This window comes from Kogia breviceps, chromosome 3 (genome assembly GCF_026419965.1).
Source record: "Kogia breviceps isolate mKogBre1 chromosome 3, mKogBre1 haplotype 1, whole genome shotgun sequence".
Classification (NCBI taxonomy): domain Eukaryota; kingdom Metazoa; phylum Chordata; class Mammalia; order Artiodactyla; family Physeteridae; genus Kogia; species Kogia breviceps.
Genome location: NC_081312.1, coordinates 75167319 through 75182176, shown reverse-complemented (window position 1 = coordinate 75182176; position 14858 = coordinate 75167319). Strand labels below are relative to the sequence as shown.

General features: G+C 45.4%; 1 protein-coding gene across 14 annotated transcripts in view; it reads right to left on the bottom strand.

Annotated features, from left to right (window-relative positions):
• The window catches only part of ACIN1 (apoptotic chromatin condensation inducer 1), a 31939-nt gene that overhangs the window by 5368 nt on the left and 11713 nt on the right, over nucleotides 1-14858 (bottom strand). For 8 of the 14 annotated variants that reach the window (XM_059058699.2, XM_059058700.2, XM_059058701.2 and 5 more), the window contains 5 exons: nucleotides 12937-14196; nucleotides 12221-12436; nucleotides 11602-11717; nucleotides 4065-4206; nucleotides 565-607 (listed from right to left, as the gene is read on the bottom strand). In XM_059058699.2, coding sequence (XP_058914682.1) covers nucleotides 565-607; nucleotides 4065-4206; nucleotides 11602-11717; nucleotides 12221-12436; nucleotides 12937-14196 — 1777 coding nt within the window. Of the gene's footprint in view, nucleotides 1-564; nucleotides 608-4064; nucleotides 4207-5693; nucleotides 5756-6008; nucleotides 6157-11601; nucleotides 11718-12220; nucleotides 12437-12936; nucleotides 14197-14858 lie in introns of those variants that run through there. The other 6 variants (XM_067028765.1, XM_067028766.1, XM_067028767.1 and 3 more) reach the window with 3 other exon arrangements.

Sequence of the window (14858 nt, the reverse complement as noted above, 5' to 3'; positions counted from 1 at the left end):
AAATCCAAGTTAATTTAATTTTAGATCATGATGTGACCTGGTCATGCTTTAGGTTATTTTCACACTACAGATTGATATATTTAAGTCATAAAGACCTATTACACTTCTGTCAACTTGGAGTTCCTCACTGGGAAAATGTTAAAGATGTTACTGTTTGAGGTGTGGGCACTCTCACTTTCTCAGATGTTCTCTTAGAATAAAGCATAAACTGGTAAGCATTTTATAGGAATCCCTCAAACCCACTCCTCATTCTGAGGGTTTAGACATCTGAAATAATAAAAGCAGGAGAACTAGATAAGAAATGGTAAGACATCTCATGGTGTATCTCATTAGGGTTAAGAAAGAAGTGTGACGGGAAAAATAACAAGGATTGTTTGTGAAGTTCTGAATTTTAAAATGGAACACTACCTACGCCAGAAAGATGTAGATTTGCTGGGTTGAGGTGGTGGCATGGCAGGGGGTGACGCAAGAATGCCACTGACAGAGAATGGGTATCTACTTCTCTATCAACTCTGATTTTTATGGTATTCCGGACCTGTATCAGGGATTTGGGGCTAGACTTACAGACAACGGAGATCTTCCTCTTGAATGATTTGGGCAGCGAGCTCTGTATAGAGAAGAAAAGGGGAAAAAAGAGAAAGAGACACACCCCACAGAGAGGGGGGAAAGAGGTTAGATGGGGCAGTCTTAGCATAGGCTCCAAAGACACAGAGAGAGAGAGACACAGAGACAGACAGAGACCAAAACAGAAGCGGCAAACGGCAAAAACGAAGCAGAATCAATGCAAGTTAGAGAAAAAAATAAAACCAAACATCACAGCAGGGAAAAGTCATCTAGTCCATACCACATCTATGTATTAGCTTAACCAGAAATAAGCCGGAAGAAGAATTTCAGTAGCCTCCCAGCCCTTTAAAAGCATTGGTCATGCCCTCTTCCACTGTCTCTACTGGTCGAGAGGATGCCAAGCCCAACAAGCTATAAACAGAGCTGGGTCATCTAGTCCTTCTAAGGTCTTCCTTGCTAACTCGAGGAAAACACGAGGAAACAAGGAAAACCAACTTTGGGATGGCACTTTGACAACATAACCCTCCTCCTCTTCTCAATGCCCAGCCTGACATCCACTGACATTGGCTCTGAGTGGCTTGGACAGCAGACTGTTAAGACTGCCCAGACGCCCATCACACTGTGGAAAACAGCAGCACCAGACTCACTGGAGATGAGCCTCCTGAGCCAAGTGCCAGCAGAAAGAATTTAAAGGTGTCTTTGGTAAAGACAAGTTTTTATGCAGGGCAGACTGTCCCTAGGGAGTTTCAGACTTTCTGACCACTGTACGGAGCTCTAGCAGAGCCTTACTGTTTCTTCTCCAAACAGGGCTTATGCCTTAGGGGCTCTGCCAAGGACCAGAAACTTCCAAACTTGCTTTTGAGCAAGTTTCTGCCCCAAACACTCAGTGGGAGAAAGACTGTGGACAGAGCAAAAAGAGGAAGAGAGAGAGCAAAAAAGGGAATAGAGCATTTTTAGATTTAAGTGCTTATTTCTGGAAAAACTAAGACCTACCACCCTTCTAAAGGGTAGGGCAGGAACCCTCCTGATGAAATCCCTTTTCCCCATCCACCCCCCAGCCCCGTTTGTGTCGTCTAACCAAGTCTCCTTGGTCTCCGTTAAGGGCCAGCCTGACCCCTAGCCAGGCCGCTCTTGATGGGTAAGTTAGTGAGAAAAAAAAAAGTCTTAATTAAAACAGGAAAAACATGAACCAAATAAATAAACAAATCCAATAAAGAAATCAGAAATAAAGATAAAGAAAAAAAATAAAATAAAAGATTAAAAAAAGAGAAGGAAGAAGAAAATAAAGAGGAAAATAAACTAGGAATATGACAAATGTTCCAGGTACCATCTCACACCTGGGATCTTCAGTTCAGCCAATCGCACCTCACTGTGTACTGTATCTAGTCAACCGCCGGTCCAATCAGAATGAGCCCTCCCTGCTAGGCGCTGTGCAATTGGTGGGGGGTTGGGTTGGCAAAAAAGGTGGGCGCACGGCGTGGTGGTCAGCACGGCACTGCCAGAGTCCTCCCAGGGGCGCAGGGGGGGCGGGAGGGAAACGTGTGGGGGGACGCTGCCCAGTTTCCATGATGTCAAGACAGTTCACTGGTGGTGGCCAGGCTCAGCGAGGGGTACAGGGGGAAAGGGGGCAGAGACATCAGTCCCAGCCCTGTAGGGGCATCATCTTGCAGTCCCTGATGAGATGGCCTGTAAGTAGCAGAAATGGTCCTGGCCTTTTATCGTGAGAGGCAGGACCCTATGTCCATCAGTGGCAAGCTGCAGCAACACCACCACCCAATACTTGGAATCCAGGTGATGACTCCAGAGTCCCTTTCTCCTCTGCCTGTAACTGGGGAGGGGGTCCTCTCACCGAGTGGGATCATGGAGCCTCTGTTGAAGGCAGCCTGGGGGTAGTAGATGGGTAGCCCCAGGACCTGGCACACATTCAGCAGCAAGGTCAGAATACTTTTCTTCTGCGAGTGGTGTGTGGCATCTCCTCAGGGACTCCAGCTGAGACAGCGGTTCCAGTCAGGTGGGTGGATGAGCCCCTGCCTCCAGGGATGGAGGAGAAGTTGGAGCAACCAACATATGCTGCCCTTCACCATGGACAACAGGGACCAAAGGAAAGTCCATCTGATGAGCAAGTGGTGATACATGGCTGGGCTGTCATCAGCCTTAAATCTCTGGGCTCAGACTCTAGACTTCTCTGCAGGGTTCCTAGTCGTCACAGCTTAAGCCGAGAGCCCCACTCAGTATTTTACAGCATGGCACTGTGATCACAAACATTGACTCTTTAGGAGGTCTTGGTGCCCTAGATGGGGATCCCAACAGTCTGTAGCAAATAAGGCAACCCAGAGTCCTCAAAAGGGCAAGGGCGTGTGGGCAGGCGCCCCAGCACTGACACAAGCTCTTCTTGGGGTGTCCCAAAGAGGGAGATGATGCAAGTCCACCCCTTTCCAAATGCTTTTTGCTTTCTCAATACAAGTCTCTCCAGAACAGTGCTCTTCTTGGCCCCCTGATGTAAGCAAGGCAGGGAGGCAAAAGGGGGCCCATCACAGGATCCCATACACATGCCCCCCTCTGGCCAAGACACCTGGATAGCAGACTCGGCTGACTGGGCAGCTCAGGAGCAGCGGGTGGGTCCAGAGGAAGAGGCGGCATCAGCGATTGGCCAGTTGGGCAGGGTTATATTTTACGGGCGGATTACCGTACATGAGGTACTTGGACAAAGTTTTACGGGGAAGAAGGACCTTGTAATAAATAATATTCTGCACATCAAATCACGTTCACCGGCCCCCACCCCCGCAACACACACCAAAGAAAGGCTACACACACAACAGTCCCTCCCACCCTATTACCCTACTCCCAAACCCAGCTAAGTCTTGCTCTAATCACTTTAAGAGCCAAGAAGACTTCGCTGGCTCTAATGGGGGGAGCCCCCTGAATTGGGTTCAGGACACAAGATAAGATATATGCCAAAAAAGTAAGTAGAGAGGTCACAAAAATGGGGAAGGGGCCTTTGGGATGACCCCAGGGGCTGGCTTCTAAGTAGCTACATCTCTGCAATGGGACCACTAGGGGGCAGATGAGGAACAAAAATTCCTCAGCATGGTGGTCAGCTGAGAACCACCATGGCCCACTAGATGGCGCTGATCTCCAACACACTTTTAAAAAGGAGGGAAAGCTAGAGGGGTTACCACAGAGAGAAGCTAGAGAAGGTAGCCGGTAAAGCTGAGCCTGGGTCTTAAAGGGCCATTAACTGACTTTCCCGCTGGTTACAAACTTCCCCACCTGCACTACTTCCCCAACAAGGAAAGGGGAATAAAGGAGCCCTGTTCCCATCACAAGGGGTCTCCCTTGCTAAACCAGCGAACTCTCCCTTGGCCCTATCCTGATCCAAGTCTTTGCCTAGTCCCTTCTTTAAGCTATCCCACTGTGTACAAGGGATCACCAGAGTGCTCTATTCTTTCCCCCAGGTCCACTCCTGCCCACCCACCCCAGCAGGTAGCTTGGATATTTACCTCTTTCTTCTCCTCATCCTCGGCACTGCCCTCTGGGCGGTCATCATTGCTGACTTGGTCTGCAATAGGCATGGGGGGCTCTGGAACCTCATTTTCAGGTCTGTTTTCACTTGTGTCCATGGTCACTTCCTCCTTCTCCTCACTGTCAGTATGGGGAGAGGTTGGGAGGAAAGGGCAGGAAAGAACCAAGGGGAAGAGAGAGCAAGACGTTAGGTTTTGGGTCAAGGAAACCCCCATGCCTCGTCACTTGGGTGGGATTGGGAGGGCTGCTTTTTACATCAGACTAGAGACCTTGTCCCCCCAGGAAAACCAGGAAACGGTTTTCCTAGGGGAAAGAGCACAGATCACAGCAACCACATTCACTCACTGCCCAGATGGGATAAAGCTGTGATGTGTGGGGTCAGGGCTCCAATGTTCTTAGGTAATCCACCGGAGTACCCCTATATGAAGAGGAGAAACATCCCTCTCTGCAAAGTCCCTCAAAAGTAACTGTGATTTGCCCACAACCCCGTGGCCTCCCTAGACCTGGGCGCAGACACCTTTATTTAACCAAACTACATGAGAAACTAAGGGAAGCCTGATTCCTTAAAAAGAGGAGAAAGAACAGCCAGGGCTGTGGCAGATGATCCCAACCTTGGGTTTAATCAACTGCTTAGTAAGTAAAAGCCTACTGACCCTCAGGGTCTGCAGACACCAGGATTGGAGAAATGGTGGGGGTGAGGGCTGCAGGGAGAGGAAGGCTGGTGAGGGTTCAAGCTTCAACAGGGACCCCCTCTAATCCAAAAGGAAAAACAAAAACTGCCAGAGTATGAAAGCTCAAAGAAGCACCAGGCCACTTTTACCTGCTCAGAGGTGTAGCAATTGTTCTTACATTCGGCCTTCGCCCAGTTTCTCCCACTCCCTTATTCCAACTTCCAAGAGATAAAGAGAGCAGGCCTCCCAGTCAGGACACACCCTCCCCTACACCACGCATCCCCCCCACAAACGCATCCCCCCCACAAACGCTGAATCCACTCCCCCAACCCTCTGAATCACACAAGTCAGCTCCCATTGCAGGCAACGAATCCCAGAGGTTCACTTCAGATAAACTATCTTCCCATCTTCTTTTTTCTGTCTTCATCCTGAACTTCTATGTCTAATCTCATCCCCACTACCACCCAAACACTGAGGGGTAAAAAAATCAAATCAAGATGATCAGGGGCCTAAGTCTCAAGAGAGGGGAAAACAAGCCTCCCCAGGGTGATCATCACCAGAAAATTCGGCATTCTCGACAGGCTGCCTGACACCCAGAGGTCAGAACAGCCTCCCCAGAGCAGGCAGGGAGGGATGCATGGGAAGGGGGGGAGGAGAAAATCGGAAATGTGCCCCCAGCTAATAGGCTCCCACAGAAACACGAGATTCAACTATCTAAATCTAAAGAAAAGTCTTACCCAAAAAATATCTATTTCCCACACAGAGAGGGCAAGTGGGGCCAATTAGAAACCGGGCAGGAAGGACAAAGGGGGAAAGCAGAATGACTGAAGACAAATCAAAACGAAAAGACGGAATGAAAGCCATGGGGAAGAGAAGGGAGATGAAGGGGGCTAGAGCGGTGGGGAAAAGGGATACATGGAAATGTGAAGCTCTCACCCTTCTTTGCTTTCTGATAACATGATTTTTTTTCTCCCCCTGGAAGTGCTGTTTATCCCTTTCTGGAATGGAAGAAATAACAAAAACCAAACAAAAAAAATCCTAAAAAATTAAAAAAAAAACCAAAACACCTTCCTTGTCCCAAGATCCCACCACCTCCTCCCCAACCACCCGATCCAGAGAGAGAAAATCGAGATGCAGCAACTGGGGATCCAAAAAATGGTAAATGGAAGGGGAGGTGGTGGTGGTGGTGGTGAGGGGAGGCTAAAATAGATCTGGCTTTTAAGAGATAAGCGTTAAGTCCTCACGGCAAACCCCGAATTCAGCTGGATTGGTCTCTCTGGAGAAGGAGGAGGAAGAGGGCCAGGCTGCTGGTAGTGGCTGGCTCTATTGTATTGGCGGAGCGGCGGCGATCAGCCGGAGACATGCAGGGGAGCCATCTTGCCACTTACCCAGCAGCCCGTGTGTGCGGATGGGGGAGGGCCCTGCTGCAGCAGGGGAGGGGAAAGAAGAGAGGGAGGGCGCTGAGTGAGCAAGGCTCTTATCCTCTGGCAGGCCACAAGGAGCTCACTGCTGGCTCAAAAGGCCTGGCCTTTTTCCTCCTTTTCTCAGGTTACAACAGCTACCGAGGCCTAACCCCACAGGGAGAGGGTGCTCTCTCCTCCTCTTCCATGGGGGCGGGGGAGGGGGCTGGGTGGAGAGGACATACAAAGTTACAGCTGCTTGCTTGGAAGATTCCAGAGAATAGAAGGAAAGGAAACAGCAGAGCTGGGAGTGAAAAATGATAAGAAGGAAGATAACAAAGCCAAAGTTGCAAAGAGACAGAGGGGAGGGTCACGAGCACTTTTTAAATGCCCACCTTCCTCTATCTGAGAAGCCAGGCATAGAACACTGAAACCAGATCAGCTGGTTCAAGGCGGGGAGGTGGGATGAGATTTGGCACTATCCAATCACTGTATGGTAACTGGCTGCTCACCACGAGCAATGACCACGTATTACTACTCCAACCCATCCTTTCTTCAGGGAGATGGAAGGAGTGGATAAGGAGAAAGTTCCTTTTTGAATTACCAGTAGAGGGGAGAGGTGTCTCTGAAGAGAAGACAGACAACTTTGTTTCACAGAGTCTTTAATAAGGTCACCCTGCCCCAGGGTCTGCAGGAGCCAAAAAGGAAAAGGATAAACAGGGCAAGGGGACCTTGGGTAGCTGAAGCATGAAGGCCACTTACTTCTTGGAGCAAGGGCTCCAAAATGAGGGCTCTGAAGTAGATAAGAAACTGAAATGAGAGGACTGTTATTGGGGACAGGGGTGGTGGTGGTGACGTGTGTGCAGATCTGCTGGGCAGAAAGCGGGAACTAAATGGAAATTACTCATCAGGGGCATCTTCAGACTAACGTAAAATGGGAAGCTGCCTCTACGCATTCAAAAAAGCACTCAGATGCTCAAAATGCCCATTTGTTGACTGCAAAGGTGCTCCTTTTGTATCCCAGTGGCAGTAAAGGTTTAACACTAAGACAAGCTTCTGTGGACTTAATCAAAAACTTAGTATTATCTCATTTGTAATACCAGAGCGTTAAGTCAAAACTGAAATTTCCTCCCTGCTGCTTAAAATCTTAAACTTACAGGTCAACTGCATGCGAAAGCAGTCACGTTTATACATCACACTACGGTTCCTTTTCACTGAGTGGTCCCTGGCTGCTCAGTAAGGTTGAGAGCTCTGGAGTCAAACTGGCTAGGTCCCAATCCAGGCCTTGGCCCCACGCTGCACACAAGTAGCATAATACTGGGCAAGTTCCTGATCCCCTCTGTGTATCAGTTTCTTAACCTGTAAAGTAGGGGTAATAACAATACCTATCTCATCGAACAGTGTGATAAGGATTTGCTCTCAGGAGTCTGGCTTGGAAGATACCCCAAGTCAAGGTAAGGATATGCATAAAACATAGGTATGTTTAATAGCCCATTATCTCATTTGATGACACCTATGGAGCTTTTTTTTTGAGCATCCTCAAAGAGTAGACTGCTCTTTCTCTGATGTAAAGGCACTAATTGGTTTGACAGGTTCTCAGCAATGCCCTCATCACTGTCTAGTACCTGCTGGTTTACTTGCCCCTCACCTCTACCCTGCAGAGTTCCTCAAGGTCAGAGACTGCATCCCTTGACCCCTAGCCTGGGGCCTAACACAAAGAAACGCTCAGTAAATATTTCCCAATTAGGGTGTCATTGGGGGTACCAAGTGGATATTTTAGTAAATCCTTGCTGAATTAAAGGTTTTCTTCTTAAGAAGTATTTTTGGATAGAATTCCCACAGACACCGTTATCCTACAGAGAAATGTTACCTTCAAACATCCTCAAATACATGTTCCCTGTCCATCAATTGTCCTAAAATACTTTCAGCTGCCAATATGCCTCTCCAAAAGTGGCATCCCTGGAGGAAGAATCTTCTTTCAATTGGAAATTCTATTTTGTTTTTTTCAAGAATAAGAATTTTATGACGTTATCTTGGCCTTCTTAAGACACAATGAGTTTGTGCTGTCTATTTCCCCATGATCAAACCTGTGGGACCTAAGAATTCCCAAAACTTTATTTTCATAAGAAAAAGAGGAAGCCTCAAAATTATCCCAAAAGGGAACTCAATCTACTTGCAGGACTAGTCCCAAAGCCTTCTTAGCTATGCGTCAAAGCCCCACCCAGCTTTTCTTTGTAGTCTTTTATGCAAAAGGCATCTCCTTTCCCACTCTTTAAATTCTTACACAAATATTTCTGATACCTTTGAAAAAATAAGTGAAACTGCATGGGGATGGGGGTGGGTGATATCTACCCAAAATTAAACAGTGCACAAACCATTTGTAGCCCAGAAGAAAAGGACAGAACTACTTAGGGGCTAATAACATCACATTAGAGTTCACATCTGAATAGGAATGAGATTCAGAAAAACTAATGGAAAGGGAAATTTCTATAGACATATATGTTTGAACTTTAGTTACTATAGAAAATTCACAAGGAGCTGAGGACCTGATGTGAAATTTAGTAAGAAACAGTAGGATCTGACTAGCCTTAGGCAGTGAGATTTAAACATAGAATACCCTCAGGTGCACACTAGTCCCAAGATAACTGAGGTCGGTATGGTTTTAGAGGGTGTGTCCTTAGATACCAACTTCTCAGTGAGCAAACTCTATTGATAACAATAAATTTTACTTTTTAAAAATTATGCATAAAAATTATGCATCATTTGTCATACTGGCACTGTAGGTCCCCCGAGGAGTATCAATTACACTGTCATACTGGCTTAAAGGACCATTTCCTTCCTCCTACTCAGGAGAAAGGACAAATAAGCATAGTGCCAAGAGCCTAACGCTGCTATTGCCTGCAAGGTTTGTGTACACAGGAAGGTTGTATTTAGAAAAATTGGGGTTTGAATTAACTATTACTGGATGATACGGTTGCCCACACAAAGTTTTTCCTTTCCCTTTTTTTTTCTCTATTTTTTTAATGTAAAAAGAGAGTACCATTATTTTCTGCTGTATGAGGAAATTTTTGTTGTATCTATAAGCAGGCAGAGGACTAGATTCTGGAACAGGGCTCAAGTGAAACAGAACTGAGGGCTCACAAATTCCTGCCCCAAGAAATGAAAAAGATACCTTACCTCATAAACCTAGAATTCCTCAGGGCACAATCAGAATCACAATGGATTTAACCAAGCACAGCAAAAAAAAATTTAGGCAATCTCTTCCAAGTGGTGAGAGGTCCTTGAAGTAAAGTCTAATTTTTTTTTTTTAACACTTCACTGAATCAACAGGCCCCAGCTCTGTTTTTTAAAAGTTATGTGACTTCTTGTTGAGACAGAGAGGAAAACCAAGATTAAGCCACAAATGGTCTTTTCCACTTAGCACTCACTGTTGATCCCACTTTTAAAATTGGCCAGGGCTCCAGAGATCACCAGGCTCAACGCTAGCACTCTAGAGGGGTGAAAGACCAGGAGGAATGTTGTGAATCAGTTTAGTACGGCCTCCAGAAATGTAGGCAAACTTCTCAAAGATTCATTTACCAAATCCAGTGCCAGAAGAGCCTATGGGTTTTGGGCATCTCATTTTGTTATGCTGAATAGACCATGTGGAAGGTAGGCAGAAGGAAAGCAAGTAAGAGGGATGTGTGAGAGCCACTTCTGAGCTCAGACTGCATTTCTAACCTATGGGCTGCTCCACTGAAGCTTGCCTAGGCAACAATGGACAATCTCAATATTTGCCCACCCAAGGTGCCACTTGCTATCACCTTGCCAGAATCAATGTGACTAGATGACCTCAGTCATAAATGAAGATCAAAGCCACGTTTACCTGAGGAGAAAAACTCTGTATATGACTCCAAGGTTCATTTGCCCTGGACTTGCATGCGAAAATCCATTAAATAAGGTGCTTCAAAACAGCACAAAGTGCCACTCTGTTGCCAGGATCTCAGAGACCCACAGGATTTTAAGACAAGCAAGGAGCTTTTCAGAAAATTACTTGCTTCTCAAGGTGCAGAGGAGGCACTTCCTCAGGCCCAATTAGTAGCAGGTTGTCAACATCTACTTTGAAACTGCCATTACAGAAAAGACATGCTATACTCCCATGGGATGGGGGAGGGAAAGGCAGGCATTATCTCTGATTGATGGATAGGGAAGGGAAGGTGTCACCCCATTTCCTCATCGATGGTGTAGCTGGGGAATCCTGAACACCTTCCAGAATCCGCTGGTTTTTCACTTTAAGGTCCTAGAAGAAAAACCCTTTTCCAAAGGATAATGTACCCATTCCAAAATGGAAAAACAAAAACTTTTTTCAAAGGCAATAGTGAACTTTCAGCTTTCAAACCAAAAATGTAATGGCCACAAGATGGCAGCAGAGGCAAGAATATTAGAATAGACAGTAGCAAGGCAAAAGCTATTATGAGTACATAATTATTGTTAAAGTCTCAAGAAAATGAGATAATAAACCATGTCACTGCCCACCACCCTCCAAAATCAGAGGCAAAAGATAGTCTGAAGCTCTTAGAAGAATATAAATTATTAGATGTACATAAAGGGAAAAATCATATTGATAGTGTTAAAATGCCATTACAACAAGTAGTACAGGATTCCTGATGTCTAAAAGCTAAGCACTCTTATTTCCACAATGCTTTTCTTTTTCACTTCCCATGAGACTCTGAAGCCAGGAATTTTGGTTCAATGGCTTCTTAATTTGTAATACCTAGCTCAGAAGAATGAATGACATACATGTTCAATTACAAATTTAATTTGACATGACAGTATTTTTCTAGGACTACACGTAAGGAATAAAAAAATTCACGTTAACTGTATAAATGGTAAAATCAATCCAAGGGTCTTAGAAGGAATAAACTTCTGACTTGATATGGACTTCATATTTTGCTGTATTGTATGCTGTAGGAGATAACTAGGATAGACTGTGCTTAATAAAATGATAGCTTATAACCAGAGAAAATAAAAAAACTAAAAAAAAGCACTCTCTTGCAAGTTGCTCTGTAGATCCTCAACATCCTTTATTAAACTGTATTCCCAGGCTCACATGTAGCTGGTAAATGTGAGTTAAAGACTGAGTTAAAAATGCCTGGGTCAATTCCCTTACACTGTCTTGAGTTAACAAAAAGAAGCCTCTGCTGCCTCCTTCTTAAAGGAATTGACTGTTTTGGTCAGATGATTCCAGATATGGGGTTCCTTTTGCTCTCACCACCACTTTTCAGACTACCTTAAGAGTTCTGGTGGCAACTCTCAACATAGTAACTGAAGTCTAGCCTTAGTCCAGATAAAGCTTTGCCTTCACATTTTATAATGAAACTAGGACTTAGCCAAAGAACCCTAGGGAGCCAAGAACTAGCCCACAAACTGGGAGTGTTATACCCCAGTTGAGAGAGATCACTTACACAGTGTGATGAATCCTTTCTGATTCTGGTAGGTGGGAGGTTGGAGTCTCTGAGGTCTGGGGCTGTGTGGCAGCTGGCGGCTCTGCCTCTTCAGCTTCACACTTCTTTGGGCTCCCCTGTCAGGACAAACACAGCAAAACAAACATAGCAACGTACTTAAATCTACTTGGTTCCTTTTCTTTAACGTGGAGCTGGTAAAAGGCAGAGCACAACATACACAGTACCAGCTCCACACATAACCCTATTTATCTTCATTATTTCATTTTAGAAAGTGGAATGGAATACTGCTTACAGAATTTCTATGCCCAAAATCATTTTATTAGAATTCTTCTTTGAGAGAAATGAGAAACACCTTCCTTTTGGGCAGAAAAAAGGGAGATGTTCTGAGGAAGAACTGACCTTGAGAGCCCTGAAGATGAGAACCCTGTTGCTCAGCCTCATGGAGAACTTTCATGAACCAGGGATTTGGAAATAAAAGTAGACTCTAACAGGTTTCCCCAACCTTCTCCATTTCTACTGAACCTTATCCAGACTGCACTTTCAGTTTTATAGCTAAGACAAAAGGGAGAATCATGCCTAATCCTCCGTCTCCCTCTAGGGAAGGGGCATAATACCCTACCCGCTCAGGCTGTAACCTCTGGGTCACATGCTTTTCAGCTGGCTCAGGTTGGCTCATACGCCTCACTCGGATAGAGGCTGAGGTGGAAGTCCTCTCCTTTGGCTCAAGGGCCTGCAGCTGTGGCAATGGTGGAGTTGCAACCTCCTGACCAGAAGAGGGATCTTTGGTTTCAGTGTAGCTGGTGCTGCTGTCCCTGGAGACTCCAGGGCTCAGAGACTGAAGAAATGAAACACATTAGGCAAATTATTTTATATGCCATATGTTCAGTAGATCACTGAGTTTTCCAACTTAATATTTTAATACTTTGGATCTTTTTATTCAAAGATTTTATTTAAATCTTTCCCTAGGTTTATTCCTGTTTGACTTAGTGACCTCCTTGACTTCCTAGATTACTCAACAAATTGTTTATTAACTCCCAACTAGGTGCTGGGTACTGGGATACACATGTAAAAAGGCATGTCCATACCCTCAAGAAGTTTATAGTCTAGCAGAGGAAATGGGTATGGATTCAGCTTTCTTTGCAATCAAATTGAAAAAGGACCCAACTTAGGAATCAATGAGTTAAAAGTGAGACTCCGAAATGAGAAGAAAGTAATCACTGAACTGGAGACTTAAAGGAAGGTTTTCTGCTGGAAATCATGATAGGTTCTCCAGGGGTTGAAAAACACTGCAGTACAGACAGAACATCAACGCACCCAGGATTCTCCCACACTTACTTTTCTGCTGTTGCTTGACGCTGAACGGGAACGGGAACGGGAACGGGAACGGGACCTGGACTCTGATGTTGACCTGGAGCCCATCTTGGGTCTACCACGAGGGTTGGAATGAGTACCTGCCTGAGATACATCTCTCTGCTTGGATCTTGGAGGTGAATGAGACTGAGAGCCTGAGCTGTCAGGAGAGCGAGATCTTGATCTAGAACTGGAGGATGAAGATGAGGAAGATCGGCTAGAGGATGAGTCAGCTGAACGTTTCAATCTGTGGCTTGGGACAAGGGTATGAGAAGCCCTCCTGCCTTCCTTCTGTTCCAAAGATTCCTCCGTGATCCCTTTGGCCAGTGTGAATTCCTCGATTTTTAGAGGGAGTGGTTGAGCTGATTTTTCTGATTCAGTTTCAAGACCCTTCTGGGTTGAGGATTCAGCTTGTGTGCTTTTCTGAACTAGAGGCAGGACACTCTCCTCTGGCACTTTCTCTACTGGAGATTCTACTTTGGTGTCTGCAGGGCTTGACAAAGGAGACAGACCTCCCACCAACTGCACAGTATGCTGAGACAGTAAGAGCTCCCTGGCCTCAGCATCTGTATTAGGAGGAGACAACTGAATGAGGACAGGAGGGGCTGGGCCTTCCATGGGTTCTATTTCTTCTTCACTCTGGAGTTGTGTATTAGGTGGTGGAGAAGATGCTTCCTTGGTAAGTAAAGGTGGGGGAGTCTCCTCCTCACTGGCAGTTTGCTCTGGTTGTAGCACAACCGGGGCCTTCTCCAGATCTTCAGTCAATCGAGGAGGGGAAGGGGACTTGGATTTTTCCTCCAAGCTTTTTGGAGGTTTTATTTCTCTTTCTTCTTCCTCAAGGGGAGAAGCTGTTTTCATCTCTTTCTCCTGCTGATGTCTGGCCAGATGACTTCTTCTGGCCTCTTCCTGGGACCTTGTAACTCTCCCTCCTCTCTCTAACCCCTCCTGTTCCTGGGATCTTATAGTTTGGGTTCTCTCATCCGTTACCTCCTCCACTTTTACATGGGGCATCTCTTCCCCCTCTTCTTCCTTAAACTGTTTCAGGACTGGTGCATCCCTAGATTTTTGTCCCTCATCATCGTCTTCCTCCTCTTCCTCCTCTTCTTCCTCTTCCTCGTCCTCTTCTTCTTCCTCCTCAGTTTTCAAATTTCGATCTGCTCTGAGCCTCAGATTTCTGGAAGGTGTTTCTTGATCCTCTTCCTCCTCAGCAGCCTGGCTGCACTCAGAGAGTTTAGCTGCTCTTGCCTGAAAGAAAAAATATTCAATGGTTCCAAGTATATTTGCTCACTATCAACAGAGGAGAAAAAGTATCTCACAAGACACACACAGGACGAAGAAACTCAATGATATATGCTTTCAGCAACACAGAAAACAAATGTGACAAGAGACACGCATGACTAGTATGGGCTCTTACAGGAATCAAAACAGATTGACCAAAAGGAATATAATAATGAAACTGCTTGTACTTCATTTGTTAGCTTCAAGCTTTAAAAATAAATATAAACTGAACATCTAGAAAGGGTGTGGGGGGGTGGGACTGACCTATTATCAATAAATGTGATTATTTTGATCATCTTTGGGGTATATTTAATTTTTTCCCATTGTTTCTTTTCCATAGTTGTAATTACACTATACATATACTTTTGTATACTGTTCACTTAACACTGTATCATACAGCTTTAAGGTTTTAATTGAATAATGAATTATATCTTTTCTAATAATGTGCTGCCTTAGGAATACAGACCAGCCTGCTAACTTTCACAGTTATTTTTTTATATATTCATTTAGATATTTGAAGGCTAGGGACTTCCCTGGCAGTCCAGGGGTAAAGACACCACGCTTCCAAATGCAGGGGGCGTGGGTTTGATCCCTGGTCAGGGAACTAAGATCCCACATGCTCACAGCAT